General features: G+C 51.0%; 1 protein-coding gene across 1 annotated transcript in view; it reads right to left on the bottom strand.

The window, feature by feature from the left end:
• Positions 1-20,434, bottom strand: part of LOC144945461 (small G protein signaling modulator 2-like) — a 142,700-nt gene that overhangs the window by 8,750 nt on the left and 113,516 nt on the right. The window contains exons 14-25 of the mRNA XM_078873978.1: positions 19,191-19,395; positions 16,983-17,047; positions 15,204-15,349; positions 14,493-14,621; positions 13,039-13,374; positions 8,779-8,826; positions 4,602-4,925; positions 2,906-3,030; positions 2,612-2,694; positions 2,173-2,282; positions 1,382-1,478; positions 518-685 (exon numbers count right to left, since the gene is read on the bottom strand). Of these exons, the coding sequence (XP_078730104.1) occupies positions 518-685; positions 1,382-1,478; positions 2,173-2,282; positions 2,612-2,694; positions 2,906-3,030; positions 4,602-4,925; positions 8,779-8,826; positions 13,039-13,374; positions 14,493-14,621; positions 15,204-15,349; positions 16,983-17,047; positions 19,191-19,395 (1,836 nt within the window). The remainder of the gene's footprint in view (positions 1-517; positions 686-1,381; positions 1,479-2,172; positions 2,283-2,611; positions 2,695-2,905; positions 3,031-4,601; positions 4,926-8,778; positions 8,827-13,038; positions 13,375-14,492; positions 14,622-15,203; positions 15,350-16,982; positions 17,048-19,190; positions 19,396-20,434) is intronic.

The raw sequence follows: 20,434 nt of genomic DNA, 5'->3' as shown, positions 1-20,434 counted from the left end.
TTAGCTTTAAAAGTGCATAACATTCTCTCTCAAGAGACAGTCCTGCTCACAGGGTATTTTGTCGGACTCTTTCAGACGTCTTGGAAGGCAGTGGGAGTGCCTACACTTGGTCCCACCACATATCCGTACGTGTATCCGCCTGAGCACGTGTTCGTCCGTACATATGTCCATCCGTACGTGTTGTCCATCCGTACGTGTGTCCGTATGTGTATCCGTCCGCCCGCGTTATCTGTCCGTACGTGTGTCCATCCGTACGTGTGTCCGTCCATCTATCCCAGGGGTCGGCAACCTACGGCTCCGGAGCCGCATGCGGCTCTTTACGGGCTGCTTCTTGACGATATGTACGTATGTACAGTATGTACTCAGATGCATTGCGGCTCTTGAAATACTGAATTTTGTACCGAATTGGAAAGAAATGGCTCTTCTTGTTATTTTGGTTGCCGACCCCTGGTCTATCCGTATGCGTGTCCGTCCGTACGTGGCCGTCCGTACGCGTGTCTCCGTCTGCGAGTCGAACCGTTGAAAAAGCGGATGATGTCCGTGAAGTCCATGTTGTTCTCGAGGATGATGTCCCGGTAGCGTGCCACCAACGCCAGCGCCAGGAAGAGGACGAAGTGCTCGGAGGAGACGCGCCGGGCCGCCCAGATGGCTTCCCACACGGCGAAGACGTCGTCGTACACCAGCTCTGGGGGTCGTGAGAGGCGGGGGGGGGGGGGGCGGGAGACAGACGGGAGGGGTGGAAGCGCGCCAGAGCACGGACGAGGCGACGGGAGCACCGGCGGACGGTGATGACGGATCATCCACACGCGGGTCGCGTTGCCGCCCCCACGCTGCTGCTGCTGCTGCTACCACTGGATGTTCGCGGTTGTGCCGCACCGCTCCCCGATGTGTGTTCTGGTCGCAACGCGAGTTGTTCGGCGCCGTGTCCGACGTTTCGCTCCACGTGCTGGGAGCTTCTTCAGGGACTTAAACGTGCAGCTCGTGAGCTGCTCCCAGTAGCGGTGAGTAAAACGCTTTTATACGCGCTTCATTCTAGTAGATTGTGCTGTATTTTGTTGTATGGTGTCCAATAACCTGTTTGTTTTTCTCCAAATTTTTTTCTTTACATATCCAATCGCTTTCACAGATCTGTTGATATGGATGTCTCTGGCGAGTCGGACATTCAACTAAAAACTAAACGATTAAACATTTTTTTTTATTTTACCAGCTAAGCCCACTGAGCTATGTAGAGGTTTTTTTTCAGAAGCTACCTGGCTATTGCTAACGATAGCTCAACAAAGTGGCTCATCGTGTGGAAATTTACTAATTTACAACAGCCAGTGTTTGAGAGGGATCGGGTTAGTAGAAAGGGCACACAATGGTGGGGGGGGGGGGGCAGCACCTCGCTTGAAGTCCAGCAGGAACCAGCGGTAGCAAAAGAAGAAGTGAGTGTAGTCTCCGTTGCGATGCATCAGCTCGAATATCTCCGAATCCAAAATCTGTCCGGGACCACAAAAGACAGCTCAATAAAACTGCGAAGCAACGACGCAGTTTTGCTTTGCATGCGAGCGCTCTTTTCACGCAGGGCATTCAGGGCAATGTGCAAATTATAAACTCGGACAATGAATGAAAACAAAACGTTGTGCAATCAAGCCAGCTCGAGGGTGAGCGAACACCGAAAAAATACCGCTTCAAATGTGAATTCAAAGATTCGACTGTGCAGTTAGCCTCAACATCTAAAGCAATTGGCCCCCTTCCTGATTATAATTATTAAACGACTTCTGGGGACCACCAATTATTTCAGCATTCACCAATGTCAAGGTGCAGCTGGGAACATACATGGCTTTATTCATTCCAGTGGCTCTGCGAACAGAGTGCTTAACTCACAATCACAAGGATGCGAGTTCAAATCCTGGTCAGTCGTTGACTCCATCATGCCTGTATAGATATGGGTATATAATGATAACAATCGATTGCCCTCTTGTCACCCCACTGTGGATGAAGGTCTCCTCGTGCCGTGTCAGCCATGGAGGTTGTCTTGACCGTCCCACAAGTTCAACGTACATACATGTGTTCGTTCACGTTTGCGCGTGTGTGCATGCACGTAAGGGTGTGTGCGTGTGTGTGTGCTCTTATGTGCGTGGCAAGAGCCCCCGTCCCGAGGGTCCTTGCCGGCTGTTACGGGCGCCGCACCTGGATGAGCGAGCGCATGTTGGCAAAGTGGTTGTCCATGGCTCCGCCCTGGGGGAAGTTCTGGATCATCCTCTTCATGAGCTGGCTGAAACAGCTGTAGGCCAGCACCTCTGCGGGGACACGGGGGGGGGGGGGGGGGGTTGGGGGGTCGGCCGTCACGATGCCACCGAGCAGAACTCGTGGACCGTTTCCACGACAACGGAGAAGCGAGCTCTAGTGGCCCAGCAGCAGCAGCAGCACCGAGGCATAGAGACCGGGTCTCCACGCTCCATGAGACATTGGGGGAATGGATGAGGTTTGGATAAGGATAAGAATATGACGATGAGTGGATGAGGTGTGGATGCAGAGTGGATGCAGAGTGGATGAGGTACAGGTTAGGTGTGGATGAGGAGCGATTGAGGTGCGGGTGAGGAGTGTTAGCGGCGACAGCTGCTCGTACCATCGTCCAGGATGACGAGGAGCGGCGCGAGGAGGTCACACATGCCCTGCACGTAGCCCACGTCCAGGTGCTCCCACACGTAGCTGCCACGAGCACACGCGTCACAACGAGCACCACGTGGGCGGACAACAACAACGGCAACAACAACAACAACAGCGGCAGCCGCCATTAACGGCCTGCCCAGTCGTTACGTGATACACACCTGGTAGCTGTATTTCTGGGATGGCACTACAATAACAATAAAAAAACAATAATGTCAGCTTGGAACGACTGGACCGGGATATGGAGTCAAACCTGCACATTATCCTGCGGAGCCGCTCCAGGTTCCCGGCAGTGAAGAACCAGAAGTTGCGGTCACACCGGTGAACGTCCTTGTCGATGCGATGGAAGTTCATCGCGTACATGTCCAGCTCTTCTTGCTGCGGAAGCACACGTGACCGACGAAGTCAGGGGTCAGATGAAAGCTGGATTCTCATGCGCAGCGAGTTCACGGTCTCAGCCCGATTACCAATGATTGTTCACCAAACTACTCGTCACATTAATTTGGTCTTTTCTCTCACACGGGTTAAATTCCTGGTTTGAGAATTTTGAAAATATCCGCATCACTACGACGCAACTAATTCAGTAGTTTTTCTGCGTGGAAAATGCGCCCCCTGGTATGCGGATAAAATAAAACGTCGCCGAATATTTCCGCAATAGCAGTTCTGCAATGTCTGCTTCTGTGGGCTGTCTTTGGGCGCAAGGGGCGATGCGCGGCCCTGCGAAGCGTTGGGAATCGGCGCGGCTCTCGCCTCGTGCCGTGATGCCGATGGAACAATTACGATACAACGGAGGGGGGGACTGACCTTGCTCGCAATCAGCTTCACCCATCTCCTCTCTGGTTGTGAGTCATTGCCTCTCTGGTACCACGTTTACAACGCTGTCATCACCACCTGCCTTCCCAACCCTCCATTTACTTAAAACACAAAGAGTGAGTTTGTGTCTTTCCCCACAACCCATTCCAATTATACTTTGGCATCATTGGCCAAGCTGAGAAATCAGTACGGACGTCTCACGGATTCAGTGTGCCTCGTACACCAGAGAATGGCTGCAGCAGATATTTTTTGCGGGACTTCACCAGGAAAAATCCTTCAATGGCCGTTTCTTTCAATCCTTTGCACAGTTGGTGTCATACTTTCCCACACACACACTCTGATGTAACATCTTTTTGTCTCGTGTCGGTGAAAGCGACATTATTTGTAATTCTCAGAGCTGGTATTAAGCCAAATTAAGTACAAAGCCAAACATTATGGGATGGGGTTTTTCTGCAGTTATTATTGGCTCATAAGTCAATCTACTGAAGAACCTGATTTTATAACAGGTGGCAGCCTGGGTTTGAACCCAGGACACCAGCAGTACTGGCTCAGTGTTCTGACCTCTGACCTGTGAGCCACGCAGTCAACCTTTGCTGTCTACACTTTTATTTCGCCACATGAATCCTTAGAAATAATAACATTTCATGAATATGTTTTTAATTAAAACGCTTGCTTGGATGCACATACAGCCAGAAATGTGTCCCCCACTTTTTTTTTCCACTAGCACATGCGAGCCGCGCCAGCGTGGGGTCAGGGGAAACCTTCGCAGCATGGGTGAATTTCAACTATATGCAGAGCAGAGTCGGAATTAAATCGTGAAACTCTGGCCTCACAAAATGTATCTGAATCCAGGCCAAGTAGGGGATGGGCGGGGGGGGGGGTACGGGGGGTGGTGTTAATAATTTTCATCACAAGTTGCATCACAGAGTAGCAGACTGCATGCATCTCGACCCGTCTCCTTCCACGTTACCATCAGTGGCACGGCTCGGGTTCTGCAGTGGAAAAACTACCTGGCCCCTACTGAGCCGTGCTGGGCTGGCTCAGCACGTTCTGGTTGTACGGTGGAAAAGATGTCCCGGCGAGGCCTTCCTGGACAAACGCACGCGACACAGTGAGAGAGTGGAGGCCGGACGAACCGTGTAATCTCCAACCGCGCTGTAGGGCTCTGGCTGAGACGGCGGCGACCCCAAGGCAGGGCTCGGCACTGCCTCGCCATCGCCGTGGCAACCGGCTTCGTCCGCGCCCCCCAGCATGCCTTGCTCCTCGGGCTCCCACGGACTGCCCTCCACCTCCGCGTGGCTGCCCGTGCCATGCGTATCGGTCGAGTCTTGCGTCTCCAGACCGGGCTGGGAGTCCTCGCCGGGTGCGTAACGGAGCTGCAGGTCCGGCAGGCACTTCTGCAGCGCTGTGGACGCCTCGGGGCCTGCGGGGGTCTCCACTTCGTCTACCGACTCAAACACCTGCCCAGACGTCGGGCAGAGTCAATTATTCCCATAATAAAGGTTTTTTTGGTGAGATCACGGAAGTATAAATGTGTTGTAACCCTCCACCACCCGAGACAGACAATAAAATCCCCTCCTCTCCCTCTCTGATCTCTACACCTGACGGGTTCACAGTGATGGCGTCGTCTTGCTCTATTAAGACCGGAAGCAGGTGGATGGCGTCACTATTCTGGCAAATCGCCTGATGATGCTGGATTTAATTACCAGCGAAATGTCATGGAACTCAATTTGTAAAATGTTGTCGATTTACTCTCCAACACACCGGTGGGCTGAAGTAGTAATTAATTGGCGCGTTGTTCACGTGACAAACCTTACTGGCTGTGTTGGGTGGTGGAGGGTTACGACACATTTATATTTACGCCGTCCAACCCAAACACCTTTATTATGAATAATATTGGTTGCGAAAGCCTACGCGTCAAACCCAATTATTCCCAGCCAACATTTACCAACTCATGGCACTCGTGTTTTGTCGTGTTTTTACAGATTATTCCACCCTTTTATTTTATACAATTTGTACTTTGTCATTTGGGCAAAACATTTTTTTCTCTCACTGTTAACCGCCGACTGAGAGCAAAGCAATTAATCCTGGCGATAGAGAGGTCCGAAATGAGACACCGCAATTCTGTCACGAGCTAATGTACAGGAGGCAATATGCGTGTCCTATCCTGCCTCTGATACTATTATTGCTGCAATCTCTGCCCTAAATCAAGTACACGTATCATTCGTCACTGTGCTGATATAATATTCCATAGACATGACAACTCTTGTTTCCACTGGGCAAAAATAACGGTGAGTGGTGTGGGGTCACAAGTATTCAACGTTTGCCTTTTGTTTGTTTTTTTTTGCTTCATATTGAAACTGGTTTGCTGTATAGTGTGGTTATTGAAAACGAGACGTCTGGTCTCAGCGGGGGGTCTTATCTGTTGTTGATTAAGGTTAACCGTCTATCTGGTACCCGGACATAGGCAGCATTGGCCTCCACAGCCACATGCAATTGGTTTGATTGTTACGTAACCTCTTAAATTTGGTTCAAGAAAAATATTTTTTTTAAAAAGTGGCTGTCAACATGGAGCTAGGTGGACTGCCAATGATAATGCTCTATTAACATTCAGCATTTGAACAATAGCACGGGTAATACTAACTAATTTGAATAACAATGGTCCCGTCAATTTATCCAGGGGAAAGCTCACTGAGACACTCATTATCTCTTTTGTAAGGGGCACCTGGTGATGACGTGGAATTTTTTTACAACTTCACTGTGGGATACAGAGAGAACAAGTCTGCATTTGCTCCGAGTCCCCGAAGACCAATGAACTCTGCCGTTGGGTCGTATTCCTTGACGTGTTCCTGCAAACGTTCACGTGGAGCGGTATGATTTCAACCCATGGACACTAACTCTGGGACAAGAGCTAACAACTGAACATCCAACTGGCATTAATCAAATAAATGAGTCCACCCTCCAATCTGGAATCGTAATGGCTTACTGAGACTCCTCGAAGGGCACTTAACTCAAAGTGGTTTCCCCACATCAATTAATCCCCGGGTAATTGTTTCACAGCAATTAACTCACGAAATTATCAGCAAGCTAATTAACCTGCAGCAATTCCATGCGTTCGACACATTGTGGTATCGGCGTTGAGAAACTAATGGCCCACCATTATAAGCCAAGTTCAAACGAAATCTGCCTGTGGTTTTTGGCTGCTGCCTTTCTCGCTTTAGCGATGCCTGTGTGTGTCGCTGCCACAGGCAACTCACGAGCACCACATCGCATCTACGATTCCAAATTAAAAAATAAACATTACGGATCGAATTAATTCAACGTTGTTTATTTTTAATAGAATCACGCGTGATGCAGCGAGAGTCGTTCCCTCTCCGTGCATGGCAGATAATTAACTATGTTTCTATACAAAACAGTGGATATTGTATTTTAATTAAAAATATTATAGGAGTAAGATGTTTTATATATTGGTCCAATTTGCAATGCGGGCTATGACACCGGTATGGCTCGGCCTTATCTTATGAACGATGTCAACAAAGATTTTATGGTTCACTTTTGAGCAAAAATGGGGGGAGGTCTGGCACATGCGAGTGCACCCATCGTGGCACTGCGCGTGGCGAGACAATCACGTTGAGTCCTTCGCGACGACGGCCACGTGTCCGACGGCCATCTTTTGGCACATCGCCACGGTCACTCGGGTGCGCAGACGAAGAAAAGACGGGACCGGACAAGCGACGCCTCAAAACACGATGCCGTTAGCGTGACAACACGGAAGCGCCGAGAGGGTTGCCGATTCAAGGCGTTAAGAGGAAAAAACAAGTGCCCGCGCACATACAGATTGCACCATGTAACACGATTTTTGTCCCTGGGTAGTAAGTGTTATTTTTGTATTGTTTATGCCTTAAAAGTATTAGAAAATGGCTATTATGCCCCGTAAACTTTGCGTTTGTGACCAGGACTTTATGTGAAGCAATGACACAAATGCACACCACGTTTTCTCATTGAAAATATAAAAAATTCAAAATATCACTGTCCTGGTCACAAAAGCAACGTTTGTGGGGGATAATAGCCATTTTCTGTACTTTTGAGGCATAAGCAATTAGGAAATAACACTTAGTACCCAGGGACAAATTTAGTTTGTATTGTTACACAGTGAATTGTCAGCAGGTGGTGTACATCGCTGTGGCCTCTTGTTCGTGGTGTTTGTCAGACTGGGCAGCACGGATGGGTGGTACGAGCACAGCACATCACGAGAGGGAACACCAGGGCCTGTTCCTTTCAAAGTGCACGATTGTTGCTCAGCGAAGCGCCGCTGTGAAAGTTACACCCGCTGGAAATCTGACCGCTTGACAGCAGGCGCCGTCTGTCATCAACTAGGGTTGTAGTTTTGAGCTTTAGAATTGAGGCGATGAGACCCAGCAGATGGTTGAGTTGTTACCTGTTGATCTGCCTGTTGATGTGAATAATACACAATCTAGAATTGAAGCTTTCGTGACTGCAGGAATTACTATACTCATTGGTTCTTTCGGTAAAGTCACGTATGTAGAAATAAAATAAAACGTAAATACATCACAAACAGTGATGTATTGTAATTAAATTTTATTTGTGATTTATTTAAATGCATTTTATTTCTACATACCAGACTTTACCGAAAGAACCAATGAGTATAATAATACACAACCTTGGCCGCCCCTCATCATTCTTCGAGAGTCTAGTTCGCTGCAAGGTGATAACCTTGTTTTAATATGCTACGTGCAATTTTTTTTATTACTTGCAAAATTATCCTGAGTAGCGCCACAATGCAACATCGCCCCCCCCCTCTCCCCCCTGCTGTGAAACTCCTGCGAAAAGCTCCTCGTCTGTAAAGCAGAGGCGCCTTTGTGATAGCTTTGCGGATCGAGAACGGCGTCAATATACCGAATAAATTAACGTTTCGTGGAGGGTGAACAAACACAAACTCGCAAGTTTCCCCGTTTCCTACACTCGAACTATGGAAGCCAATTGCATCGTCGATCTGGCCACGCTGCGAACGCCGCGCCACGACATTCGCTCGCAAGCCCGAACGCCGATAAGCGTCCGGCACGCCGAGCGGTGACCGGTTCCCTAGGACGGGGGCAACGGCTGCCACCCGCAACCTGGAGCCGTCGAGCTGCTGAGACGCGGCGCTCTTGCGCACGAGCAGGAACCGTGGGGGAGCGGGGCGGGCAGGCGGGGGGGGGGGGGGGTGTTTGAAAGGAACCAGGGGAGGCCCATGGCAGAAGAGGACGAGACGTCGCATGCGGTGACAGGGCACGGCAGGCCACGCTGCATTACCTGGGTGCTCACACTGCAGCCAGTAGGCAGGCACGGGTGCACGCTCGACTACAAACACGGGCGACACGCACACAGAGCATGCCTTTTGGTCTCATTCCTCCCCCTCCATTGCTCCCACTCTGCTGAGAGGGCTTCGTGCAGGAGAGAGCGCGATTCGCGTGTCGGCGGAGGTCCGTTTAGGTCTGGCGGAGCTGCGCTATCGTCAGCGCTTCGTTCCACACCGTTACACGCTAAACGGTCCCCGCCGCCAACAACACGTGAACGCAAGACGGTCGCCGGTGTTGAAACAAAGGGGGGCTCTCAGAATTAGGGTCACCACACGAAAGAAAAACCAGTAACTTCTCTCTGTTGTTTTTGTTAGCAGCACTAAGAGAGGAAGACAACACCGGGTGGAGAGATGCAGCGGTAAAAGGTTCGAGACGAAAAATGATTCAGACTGAATGAGGACAATGACGCTGGCTCTATACTCTTGAGTTTTTTCGGTAAAGTCACGTAGGTAAAAAAAAACGCTGACTCTAGGAGGAGAATGAAGGTGGGTTTCGTTCGGCCCAATCGTTGCTCTTGAGCTGACATATGGGACAGATGATGATGACTCTTGAGAGGCTGCTGATGAGACAATTCAATTTATGCAAGAATGTATTTAACTTCGTGGACTTTTAGGTAGAATAAATGTTTATCTTGAAATGATTTCTGAAATATTGTCAGGGGAATAATCGATGGGAAAATCTACTTGAGGATTAGACTTTTGCAGATGCTGACTCTAGCTTTGTACTATCAGAAATTATACGTAGGCCATTTTTTTAAACCCAGGTTTTTAAACGTTGTAATCTTGAAACTTAGTCCCGAGTATTGTCATTGTTAACAGATGCTTGAGCTGAAAGTGGTTAGTGTCGTGATGCATGTGTGGAAACCAATTCCTCCATGCTGAGCTTCAAACTTCCCTCAGTAAACAAGCTGCTATAGACACGTGTTCAAGTTGTCCCACTATATAATCTCCATACGGGGCCATCCATTTAGTACGTACGCATGGAGGGGGGAGGGGGGTTAACCCAAACGCGTACGCTTGCGTATGGGAGGTCTATGACAATGTACGCATAGGAAACGGGGGTGGGGGGGGGGTGAAGCCTCGACAATAATTTGTCTACATAGTCCGGCGGTGGACGATCTGTTTGCTTAAACACGTTACTATTATTCATCCTTGATCGTTTCTGCGTGGATTAAATATCGGCCGTTCTATAGGATTCGGGGGGGGGGGGGGTCAGGCGTACGTACGCATGTGGGGGGGGGGGCGTAAAAAGTCCGCGTGCGTACAGGGAGGGGGGGAGGGGTCAAGTTTTGACAGATGTTTGCGTACCTACTCAATGGATTGTCTGTTCGAAACTTTTGCACAAAGGCTCTGCATCAACCGGTGTTTAAACAGGGACCTTTCAAAGGTGACCTCACGGAGCTACCTGTGAGACCCCTTCAACGTGCTCCTAGCCACACGAGGGATTGCTGAATTTCATCACATGGCCAGCTATTAAGACAGTCATCATGACAAAGTCAAAACTACATTTGAAATTTTAAGAGCTGGAATTTGCCCAACGAACTACAAATCAGAATATTGATTTGCCGAAACACCCGAGTGAAGCGAATCATCTTCTTGGTTCTTTCGGTAAAGTCACGTAGAAGGGAAATAATAAAATAATAAAAATGAAACATAATAAAATAATTGTTTCGTTTCTTTGTATTTTTATTATTTTATTATTTCCCTTCTACGTGACTTTACCGAAAGAACCAATAAGATGATTCCCTGCAGTCACGAAAGCTTTAAATCGAAATTTCAAGCGAATAACTCAACTTTCGCAATCGCTGGTGGGCCAGGCTGACACCATCAACAGATTCCACTGGAGAATCCCGATTCGAATCGTTGACAAATGTCATCGAGTTTTTTGTTGTTGTCTTCGTTGGTGGCTTTTATCACATGCGGCCGGAAGCCCCAGGGTTTTGAACCCAGGATCGCCTCGGTTCGCTCTGAATCCCGAGCCACTCAGCACCGCTCGACTCAACGTGAAACAGCATCGGACGACCGGGGTTTCACCGCGGCAGGCACGCGTCTATTTGTCGTCGGGTGACTGCGACGGCGCGGCACCGAACACGGGGGGGGGGGGAGATGGAGCAGGAAAATCACTCGCAGGGTTGACCGGCATTCGTGCGTAGCTGCAGGGAAGGTCCATGCAACAGAGTCTGCGTGCAGAGTCGGCGGCAAAAAGATGACGGTCGCAAGTGACCGCTTTCTTTCATCGCGACTCGTAACCGACATTCTAACAAGACAAGCAGTCTCCGGTCAGAATTTCATGAAAGCACAGTCGTAGCGTATTATCACTTCCATCAGAACAAGCAATGTGGTTATACAGTACGTTATACTATTATGCATTTCTATCACATATAATTTAAATGAACCTATACTTCTCCAGATACATTGGCAGCACTTGCGGGTATAATACAGCGCCGCTTGTTCGCTAAGGATAGATCTTGTTTCACGTGACCTGATTAAACTTTGTTATCTGAACCATTTCCACGTAAAACACGAGGTAGGCATAGAGCTGGGTGGGTATCGTGGATGTAGGTCACTAGGTAGGCATGCAGGTAGGCAGGCAAGCAGGTAGGTAGGTAGGCTGCATGCAGATGAATAAATAGGTAGCCCAGAATGTTTTCCCTCTATTCATAACCAGGTGAGACATTGAAAGGACAAATATAATTTGCAAGACAGACCTCGCATGTTAAAAGCGAGAATGATAACAATTTTAACGCCGTTGAAAATGCGTGGCTTATTTGCACTCATTAGGTCAGCTTAAACATTTCATAAACGTACTCCAATGAAGTCCACAGCACAACCACGGCAAACCGTGCCATGGTTTGTCGACACACAATCTGCCCTTGAGAGCAAACAATAACTTGGCGAAACGTGAACATACATGTTTTTCGATTTAAAGCTTTCGTGACTGCAGGGATTCATCTTTTTGGTTCTTTCGGTAAAGTCATCACGTAGAATGGAAATAATAAAATAATAAAAATAAAACATAATAAAATAATTCTCACGACGTTTCGGCCACAACGCAAGCAGCCGTCCTCAGGTGGAGAACAAGTCTGTCGAGAAGACAGAGCTGTACCTGGGCCGAAACGTCGTGAGAATAATTTTATTATGTTTTATTTTTTATTATTTTATTATTCCCATTCTATGTGACTTTACCGAAAGAACCAAGAAGATGCATGTTTTTGTTGTTGCACCATTACAACGTGGGCCGTACGGGTTTTTTTTTTTTGCCGTCGTATTTGAACGCGGGCTCGTGTCTTACATCCGCCTGCTTCGGTGCGTTACAATTTGCACGGCACGGTGCAGCGGACTGGACGAGGAAGCGTCTCGTGAGAAAGACACTCGGGCAAGCTGCACGGGTGCCAATCGGTGCACACGCGCCCCGCTCTACGTTGCTGGGCGCGATGTGACGAGATGCGAGCTCATCCTCCTAGGAGGGATCCTCCCCGGGAGAGGAGCGGGCTCCTCTTTCTCCGACACGTCTGCAAACAGGTCGGACCGATGCGCGCTCACGCCGGCACCTGCACCAAAATCACAGCGCTCGCAACGCGAAGAGGCAAGGATTGACCTCTCTAGGCGAGCGACCCTTACGAGGGTTCGAGAGGCCCCACATCTATTGACGTGAGCTGTCGGGAGAGCACAGTGGGCGCTCCGACGGTTCGCGTGACGCACGCTTAGGGCAAGTGTACAGCCTCGTCGCCTCCTGCCCTTGGCGTCCACATGGCTCACCGCGCTACCAGCAATTGTCTCCTTTCTTTTTAAAACTTCTCTTTTTCATTCTGCATTTACACACACTGGGATTAAGAGATATCTACGCACGTGGCGAGATAAAGAACTGTATCACGTGACCCTCTCAGAGGGAGCAGCGTATCACCGTGTGTTCGAAAAGGATGTAATAGAACTACTTCTGATCTCATTTCAATGGACAGTTTCCGACACTAGGTGGCGCGCAATGTTGAAATAGCAGAGCTTAAACAAGCCAAACAAAAGTATATTTACGTGCAGTCATCACAGCACGGTATGAATGCCATGAACTCACTACACTTGAGAACCCGGTTTAGCCCCCAGCAGCTGAACTCAAAACCCAAAACCCCGACCGCCGCCGTGGTGCCAACTCGGTGCCCCCGACGCGATGCCCACGAGCCTGGCGAGCCGACGCGTCCCCCACCCCGCCGCCTCCTCACCTCGCTGCTGACGCTCGAGCCGAACGCGCCGAAGCGCAGGAGCCGCGCCTCCAGGCTCCCCGCCGAGCTCGAGAGGCGGCCGAGCGCCGCCAGCGGGGACGCGGCGCGACTCCTCGCCGTAACTCCCTGCACCGCGACGCCGGCAACGACGCCGACGCCGGTGCCGGCAACAACGCCCGGGCTGCCGACGGAGCCCGTGGCGCGCGTGCCGGTGGCGGCGTGCCTCCCGTGGCCGCCCAGCGCCTCCCGCTCGCGTTCGCGCACCTGCACGGCCGCCTGGCACGCGCGCCACGCGGCGCTCGTGTCCTCGAAGCGCGCGCGCGTGTCCTCGTCCACCTGCACCGGGGGGGGGGACACGACACGGCGGAGACAGGGAGCGGTGCTTGTACGGAACAGAGCGACGTTGAGGCGTTGGCCAAGGGTGGCCAGAGGGTGGTGGGAATGGCGAGAGGGTGAGGGTGGGGGAGAGGGGCGGGAGAGGTGGGTGAGTGAGTGGTGAGCGGGTGGTGAGAGGGTGGTGGTGGGGGGGAGAGGGTGGTGGTGGGGGAGAGGTGGGTGAGTGAGTGGTGAGCGGGTGGTGAGCGGGTGGTGAGAGGGTGAGGTTGGGGGAGAGGGTAAGGGGCGGGAGAGGTGGGTGAGTGAGTGGTGAGCGGGTGGTGAGAGGGTGGTGGTGGGGGGGAGAGGGTAAGGGTGGGGGAGAGGTGGGTGAGTGAGTGGTGAGCGGGTGGTGAGAGGGTGGTGGTGGGGGGGAGAGGCTAAGGGGCGGGAGAGGTGGGTGAGTGAGTGGTGAGCGGGTGGTGAGAGGGTGGTGGTGGGGGAGAGGATAAGGGGCGGGAGAGGTGGGTGAGTGAGTGGTGAGCGGGTGGTGACATGTTGGCAAGAGGGTGGTGGTGGTGAGAGGGTGGTGGTGGGGGAGAGGGTGGTGGTGGTGGCGAGGGAGACGGGGCACCCAGGTGCAGGCTCGTCGTCGCCCTTCACCACTCTAACACGAGGCCTCAGGCTTTCCGCTCTCGCACCAAGGTCAACATCTCCGGATCATTGTCCCGGCAATCTGACAGCACGATGCTCTCGCACGGAATCGCTGCCGGGCTGGTGCGGTGGGCGCTACAGCTGTGACCCAGCGTTTTTGGAAGCAAGGGTTGGTGAGTCACGAAGAGATTTGTGAAACATCAAAACTCGCTGGGCCGTTTGATGGCCTGCAGATGGTAGCTCTGCGGTTCACAAACGTGTCTCTGCGGGCTGACGATCGCTCCCATGTGCAGAACACACTCCACGTCCATTGAACAAAAAATTATCCAACGATAAATTTTACGCGTGTGAAATAAGAGGCGATGAATTCGCGAAACTAGGGCGGGTTTCTGTGGACAAAACTCCACCACACAGAGAGAGAGAGAGAGAGAAAAAGGCCCCGCCGGGATTGATCTCGGTCGATCTAAGCGGTGCCCGAGCCTCACCTGCTGCTTCTCGCTTGCCGTCATGCCCAGCTGGTAGTGGCCGAGAAGGTATGGCCACACATGGTGCCGGACGGAGGGATCCACTCCGCCGTAGTACACCAGCCTCACCATCTCCGTCTCGCTCACCTCCTGAGCGAAGCGTGTTCGCACGACAGCGGTTGTCATAAGAGAGAGAGAGAGAGACGCTCGTGCCGCGGCGCCATAGGAACATGGAATTTCCACCGCTGCGCGAAGAAAAGCGGAGAACGGGGAGCTCGACTCTGCTGTACAACTTGATAAGGATATTTATTTAGACTGGAGGAGGGATCCGATGAGCAATGACGCTCTATTTCACAGATGTCCAGTAGGAGTGGGTCAGCAGGTTAAACAAATTGATGGACTTAAATTGATGCAAAGCCTAGTCTGGTGATTTTGACGTTGCAAAGACTTTTAAGAGCACAATTTAGCTTACATCTTCTTAGTTCTTTCGGTAAAGTCACGTAGAAGGGAAGTAATAAAATAATAAAAATAAAACTTCCCTTCTACGTGACTTTACCGAAAGAACCAAGAAGATGAATCCCTGCAGTCACGAAAGCTTTAAATCGAAATTTAATTTAGCTTACTTTCTCAACGTGCAGTTCGTGGTGCAGTTGGCGGGTGCGGTTGTGGGTGCGTTTGTCGGTGCGGGTGGCATTGTGGTTGATGGTGTGCCGTTGGTGCTGCAGTTTATACCTCCGTGCCGGCCTCCATGGCAGCCCAGAGCTGCTGGGTGAGGCCGCCGCTGGCGTCGCATGGCCGATCCGCCGGCACGATGTCGGTGTTCACCAGCGCGGACAGGTGCGTGCGCACTGTGCTCAGGTGTCTGCAGTAGGCGAGCCCTGGCAAACCGCAACACACGCACGACGACACACAAACTCCCGTGTAGGCGATCGACCGCTGGCGCAAGTGCTGACAGCGAGCACCGGTGAAGGCCGGCACGGCGCACAAAGGGGTCGTGTGGCCAGAGCCACACAACCGGCCGCGCCCGCGATTTTCCCGCACCTCCGATCGGCACGTACGGAGCGAAAGAAGTTACATGCATGCCAAACCGCAGATTTTTACACCGGGCACTCGTTTAATTGCGGAGGCCCAGGACAAGTTCTGATCACACTTCCCACTGATGTTGGCTTCCGAGCCACTGTTCCCCACACCCACAGACGTGTGCTCGCACGTATTGCTTCGCTTGACTGAAGCCCAGATTCGAACCCAGGAGTTTGGCGGCGAGGGGTCAGCGCTCCGAGTGCGAATCGCCGACCTGAGTCACTCGTCCACCTCATACTCCCCTCACCATTTGTTTCCAAAAAATTTTTTTTTTCAAATTGCGCTCTCGGCATCGCTATTTCGTGATACGACGTGTCATCATGGAACGACTTCTGAATTCATCTCAATAGAATATTACCCACGCTAAGGGGCACACCTTTTTACGTGCCCTCCAATAAGCCAAAATTTAGTACCAAAACACGTAGAATTTGTTTTCTTCGTCGAGTCATAAGTGAGCCGGGACGGGATCAAGAGCTCGCTAAACTTGATAACTCGATTCAATGACGTGCAGCTGCAACTCGATCTCAAGATCTCAGTTGGGTCGGCTCGGTGCGCTGATCCATGAGCCACCCGGCCACACGCTCGTGCGCGCGTGTGTGTGTGTGTGTCTCTCACTCTGAGTGAGACACACACACACACGCTCGCGCGCGCGTGTGTGTGTGTGTGTCTCTCACTCTGAGTGAGACACACACACACACGCTCGTGCGCGCGTGTGTGTGTGTGTGTCTCTCACTCTGAGTGAGACACACACACACACGCTCGCGCGCGCGTGTGTGTGTGTGTGTCTCTCACTCTGAGTGAGACACACACACACACGCTCGCGCGCGCATACGTGTGTGTGTGTGTCTCTCACTCTGAGTGAGACACACACACACGCACACGCTCGCGTGCGCGTGTGTGTATGTCTCTCACTTTCGGTGCCTCCCGGCTCAAATGAGGGGAGAAGTGGTGTAGAATCGGTTAGCACACTGTGTCGCAAACCCGGCAGCCCGGGTTCGATTCCCGCTCACGGCCAAACACCAGTGACGATTATCTGAACCGATGTTGGGGCCTCCCCTAGGGCGACTCAGCCTCAAATGAGTACCTAGTGCGATTTGTAAAAAAAAATAACATTGCCACTGCTCGCTAACTGCACTTGCCCCAACAGTCTGTTAAGGCTACACGGGGGGTGGGAGGGGATTTGTTGCCTCCCTGCTCAAATGAGAGTGCAGCGGTATGAACCTACGTCGGTGGCCTTAAGCCAGTGGTGGAAACTCCGCATTCCGGGCGGAGCAAGTCTCTTCAGAGGCTCGGCATTACGATATTGCCTCCCCACGAAGCGATACTGACTTTGATCAACCCCCCCCCGCCCCCCCAAGAGTCAATCGCCAAAGCCTTCCGATGGCGAGTCGACCGATCTGGTGGCCCCGCGGCTGCTGTTTGGGCACTCACAGCCGAAGAAGGCGCGGGACAGAATTTGTCTCCTCATGTTGTCGCAGAGGCTCTTGAGTGGAGTCCTTGAGCACGCGGGGGCAGAGACAAAGCACACCAGAGGACATGGCACACAATCAGCACACACAGGCTTCTGGAGAGAACAAGCAATCGGAATAACTAAACGCACGCACGCACGCGTTTGTCTCGCTGATCTCGTCAAGGAACATGAACCATCAGGTCACGCGAACTCCGGTCGTCATCTTCGCAGCAGCAGCAGCAGCAGCGGATTTTGGCTCGGCCATCGAACCAAGACGGCAGTGATCGCATCGCGCGGCGCTTTCAGACGCGCTTCTGCGGCCGTCTGGAACGCTCTTCCTTCCGATGTTAGGAAGCCACCGGGAGCTGTGCACTTTAAAATCATCTCGATTGAAAACTCACTTCTTTAGAACTGCTTTATGTGCTTGGTTTGTTGTCCTTCCCCCGCGCCGCCGATTTGCACGGTTGGCCACGCACGGTGCGAAAGAAGTTCAACGTACGTACGCACCAGGGACGCATGCACATCGTCTGCTCTGCTGTGTGAACCAGCTGCTTAAAATAGCGTTGCCACCTCCGAGGTACAAAAAGAAAAGGGCCTATCGTGGGAAGAAGAAGAATACCGGAACAAGGGAGAACTACATGTAAGTGGTATCTTTTTAATATTGCTAAGAAATAAAAGAACACCTTGGTTTCTTTATTTGCTTTATGTCCCGGTGATAGTTTACAGATTTCCCTGGACAGCAGTTGCCTCAACAGTGAACATACCGGGACAACTGATGGGGCAACCCGAGGTGCAGCACTGCCATTTTATCAGAGTTTTATGAATATCCTCGTTACATGTAGCAACAGTTCAAGGGTACTTGAGAACACCACACGACACACACCCCTTGAACTGCATCTAAATGAGCGTGCGCTTAATGGCAGCAGCAAAGTGTTAAGGGACATAAACACTCAACGTCGTCATCGTCGTGCTCTATCCACTGCTGTGATGAACGCCCTCACCATCAACACACACACACACCCCAATTGCCAGCGCGAAACATAATTTATCCAACAAAAGCAACAAACTCTTAGGTTTTTTCGGTAAAGTCACGTAGGTAAAAAATAAATAATACAAATAAATAATAGAATAAATAATATAAATAAAATAATAAATCACGACGTTTCAGAGACAACACAAGCTTCAAAACTTGATACAGCAATCGTGCTGTGACGGTTCCACCTGAAGACGGAAGCTTGTGTTGCCTCCGAAACGTCGTGATTTTTATTTTATTTCTATTATTTATTCTATTATTATTTATTTGTATTATTTATTTTTTGCCCACGTGACTCTACCGAAAAAACCTAAGAGTATGAATCCTTGCAGTCACGAAAGCTTCAAATCTAAAAGCAACAAAAACACACAAGTGACTGGGGGATGTGAGTACATTGCAAAAAGGCGAGCAGGCGTGCATGCGGCGTTTAAATCGACATTTGTGAAAAGATGTGCGCACTTACGAGGCAGTTCCAGGAACACTGAGCGCGGGTGAAGGCAAATCGTCGAATTGCACTGCTCGTACAACAATTTATTCAAGCGTCCACATGCGAAGTCGAACGCACGTGAGCTCGTCAGCGACGTACAATGTCCGTGCACACTCCGACTCATTGAAGGAAGAGAAGAAACTCAAACCGCTCGACGGCTACGCCACCGCTACCACCGGCGTTGCCAGTTCATCCTTACGGCGGCGGTACACCGGGGTAACCAAATCATACAAATTGGCCGAGGCAATTAAATATTTTATTTCTGGGACGCTATTTTTGTTCCAGGGGTGTGCTTCACTCCGCGACTGGGGTAACAATCAATCCGAAATCGGTGCCACTCCGCGATGTCGAAACGCCAAACATCAGCATTTAAAAATCCGTTATCGAAAAATTCAACTTTTAATCGTGCATTGTGTACGGCTCGTCGAGATGAGTCGATTGCCGCATCGCCGACCATCAACAGACTAAAGATGACTGCATCACGGACATTACGCGAGAGCCGGGTTGACGATGGTAATCTCGGGGTACCGCTCATAAGGTTCAGTTGAAGAACGCCACGCGTTCTCCTGCCAAAGTACCTCGCGGATGTCCTGCGGAGGGGGGCAGCGGGGGGCAGCGGGGGGCAGCAGGGGGCAGCAGGGGGGGGGGGGTGGTGGTGGCTCTGCGTACCTCTCGGCGGCGATGTGCGTGGGGTAGGCGGCGGGCACCGCGTCGGGCGGCAGAGAGGGGGAGCCGGGCGAGGGAGCGCCAGGCACCGGAGCGTAGGGTCTCATCGGGCTCGCCTCGCCCGACTGCCAGAGCGGGGGCGGCGGGCACTGGCCGGGGCTGCCGAGGGCCACGTTAGAGGCCTGCCCTTCCAGCAGGTCCTGCGAGACTGAGCCCAAAGCCACGGGGACAATAACAACAAACAAACAAACAACGACAACAACGACCGCCAGTCGACCGTTAATCCTCACCCGCCGTTCCAGCGGAGCTTCTCAAGATTGGCCGAATAGTGAGTGGCGTCTGGAAAATCATGGACACGCGTCAAATAAATTAAGGAAATAATGAATGGGAATATATATGTGACAAAGCGAAATTGAGATCGATTTTTGGACTTGTCATGGAATTTTCTTGCGCTTTGCGAGTCTCTGTAAGCTGGCGCTACTGCGCTTTAATTTATGTTTCAACTCCATCTGTGTTCAGGTTGCTTTTGACAAACAGGTTAATACCTCAGTGGGCTTTTCGTGGTGGGATGGGGATGGTTTAGTTTTATTTGTATATTTTTGGGTGATTTGTTTACCTTTCTTGTACTTTGCACGACTATCGTGTTTTTGTAGCTGTTGTAACGTTCTTACCCGCCACTACTGGACATCTATGAAAAAGAGCTTCATAGCTCATCGGATTCCTCTAGTATATATAAATATTCTGATTCTGTATAATTTGTGTGAAATAAAATAAAAGATAACTGCAAGGTCTACTTAGATGCATTTACATCACAGGAGAACGCAGGGAGCCTGACGTTTATTTTAAATGTTAATAATAGACTCGCTACGGGAGGACGGAGCCAGAGAAGACGACGCATTGACTTGCAGTGAAATTTGAGAGGAGACACCGTTGATTAGAACACCCTGCTGGTCATGAAATGGTGCGGACGGACCACGCAGCGTCCGCTCCGTGCACTTTCTCCGTGCTATGCAGCCTCATACCAGGGTACAGGAGGCACACCTCTTTCACAGACAGCCCTTGCATGCCGCAAAAACAGTTCGTAGATGTTTTTGTTGTGTTTTGTTCAATGCGACGTTGCAACTTACTTTATGAATTAAAATTGAGATATAATTTCACTTCGAGGGTTTCCCTCGCTTTACGCAGATTCGCTTTGGGCGCAATTTCCGCATATACAGGGTGCTTCAAAACAATGTTAACACTTCTGA

Source organism: Lampetra fluviatilis, chromosome 37 (genome assembly GCF_964198595.1).
Source record: "Lampetra fluviatilis chromosome 37, kcLamFluv1.1, whole genome shotgun sequence".
NCBI classification, from domain to species: Eukaryota; Metazoa; Chordata; class Hyperoartia; order Petromyzontiformes; family Petromyzontidae; genus Lampetra; species Lampetra fluviatilis.
This window is presented reverse-complemented; position numbering and strand designations above follow the sequence as displayed.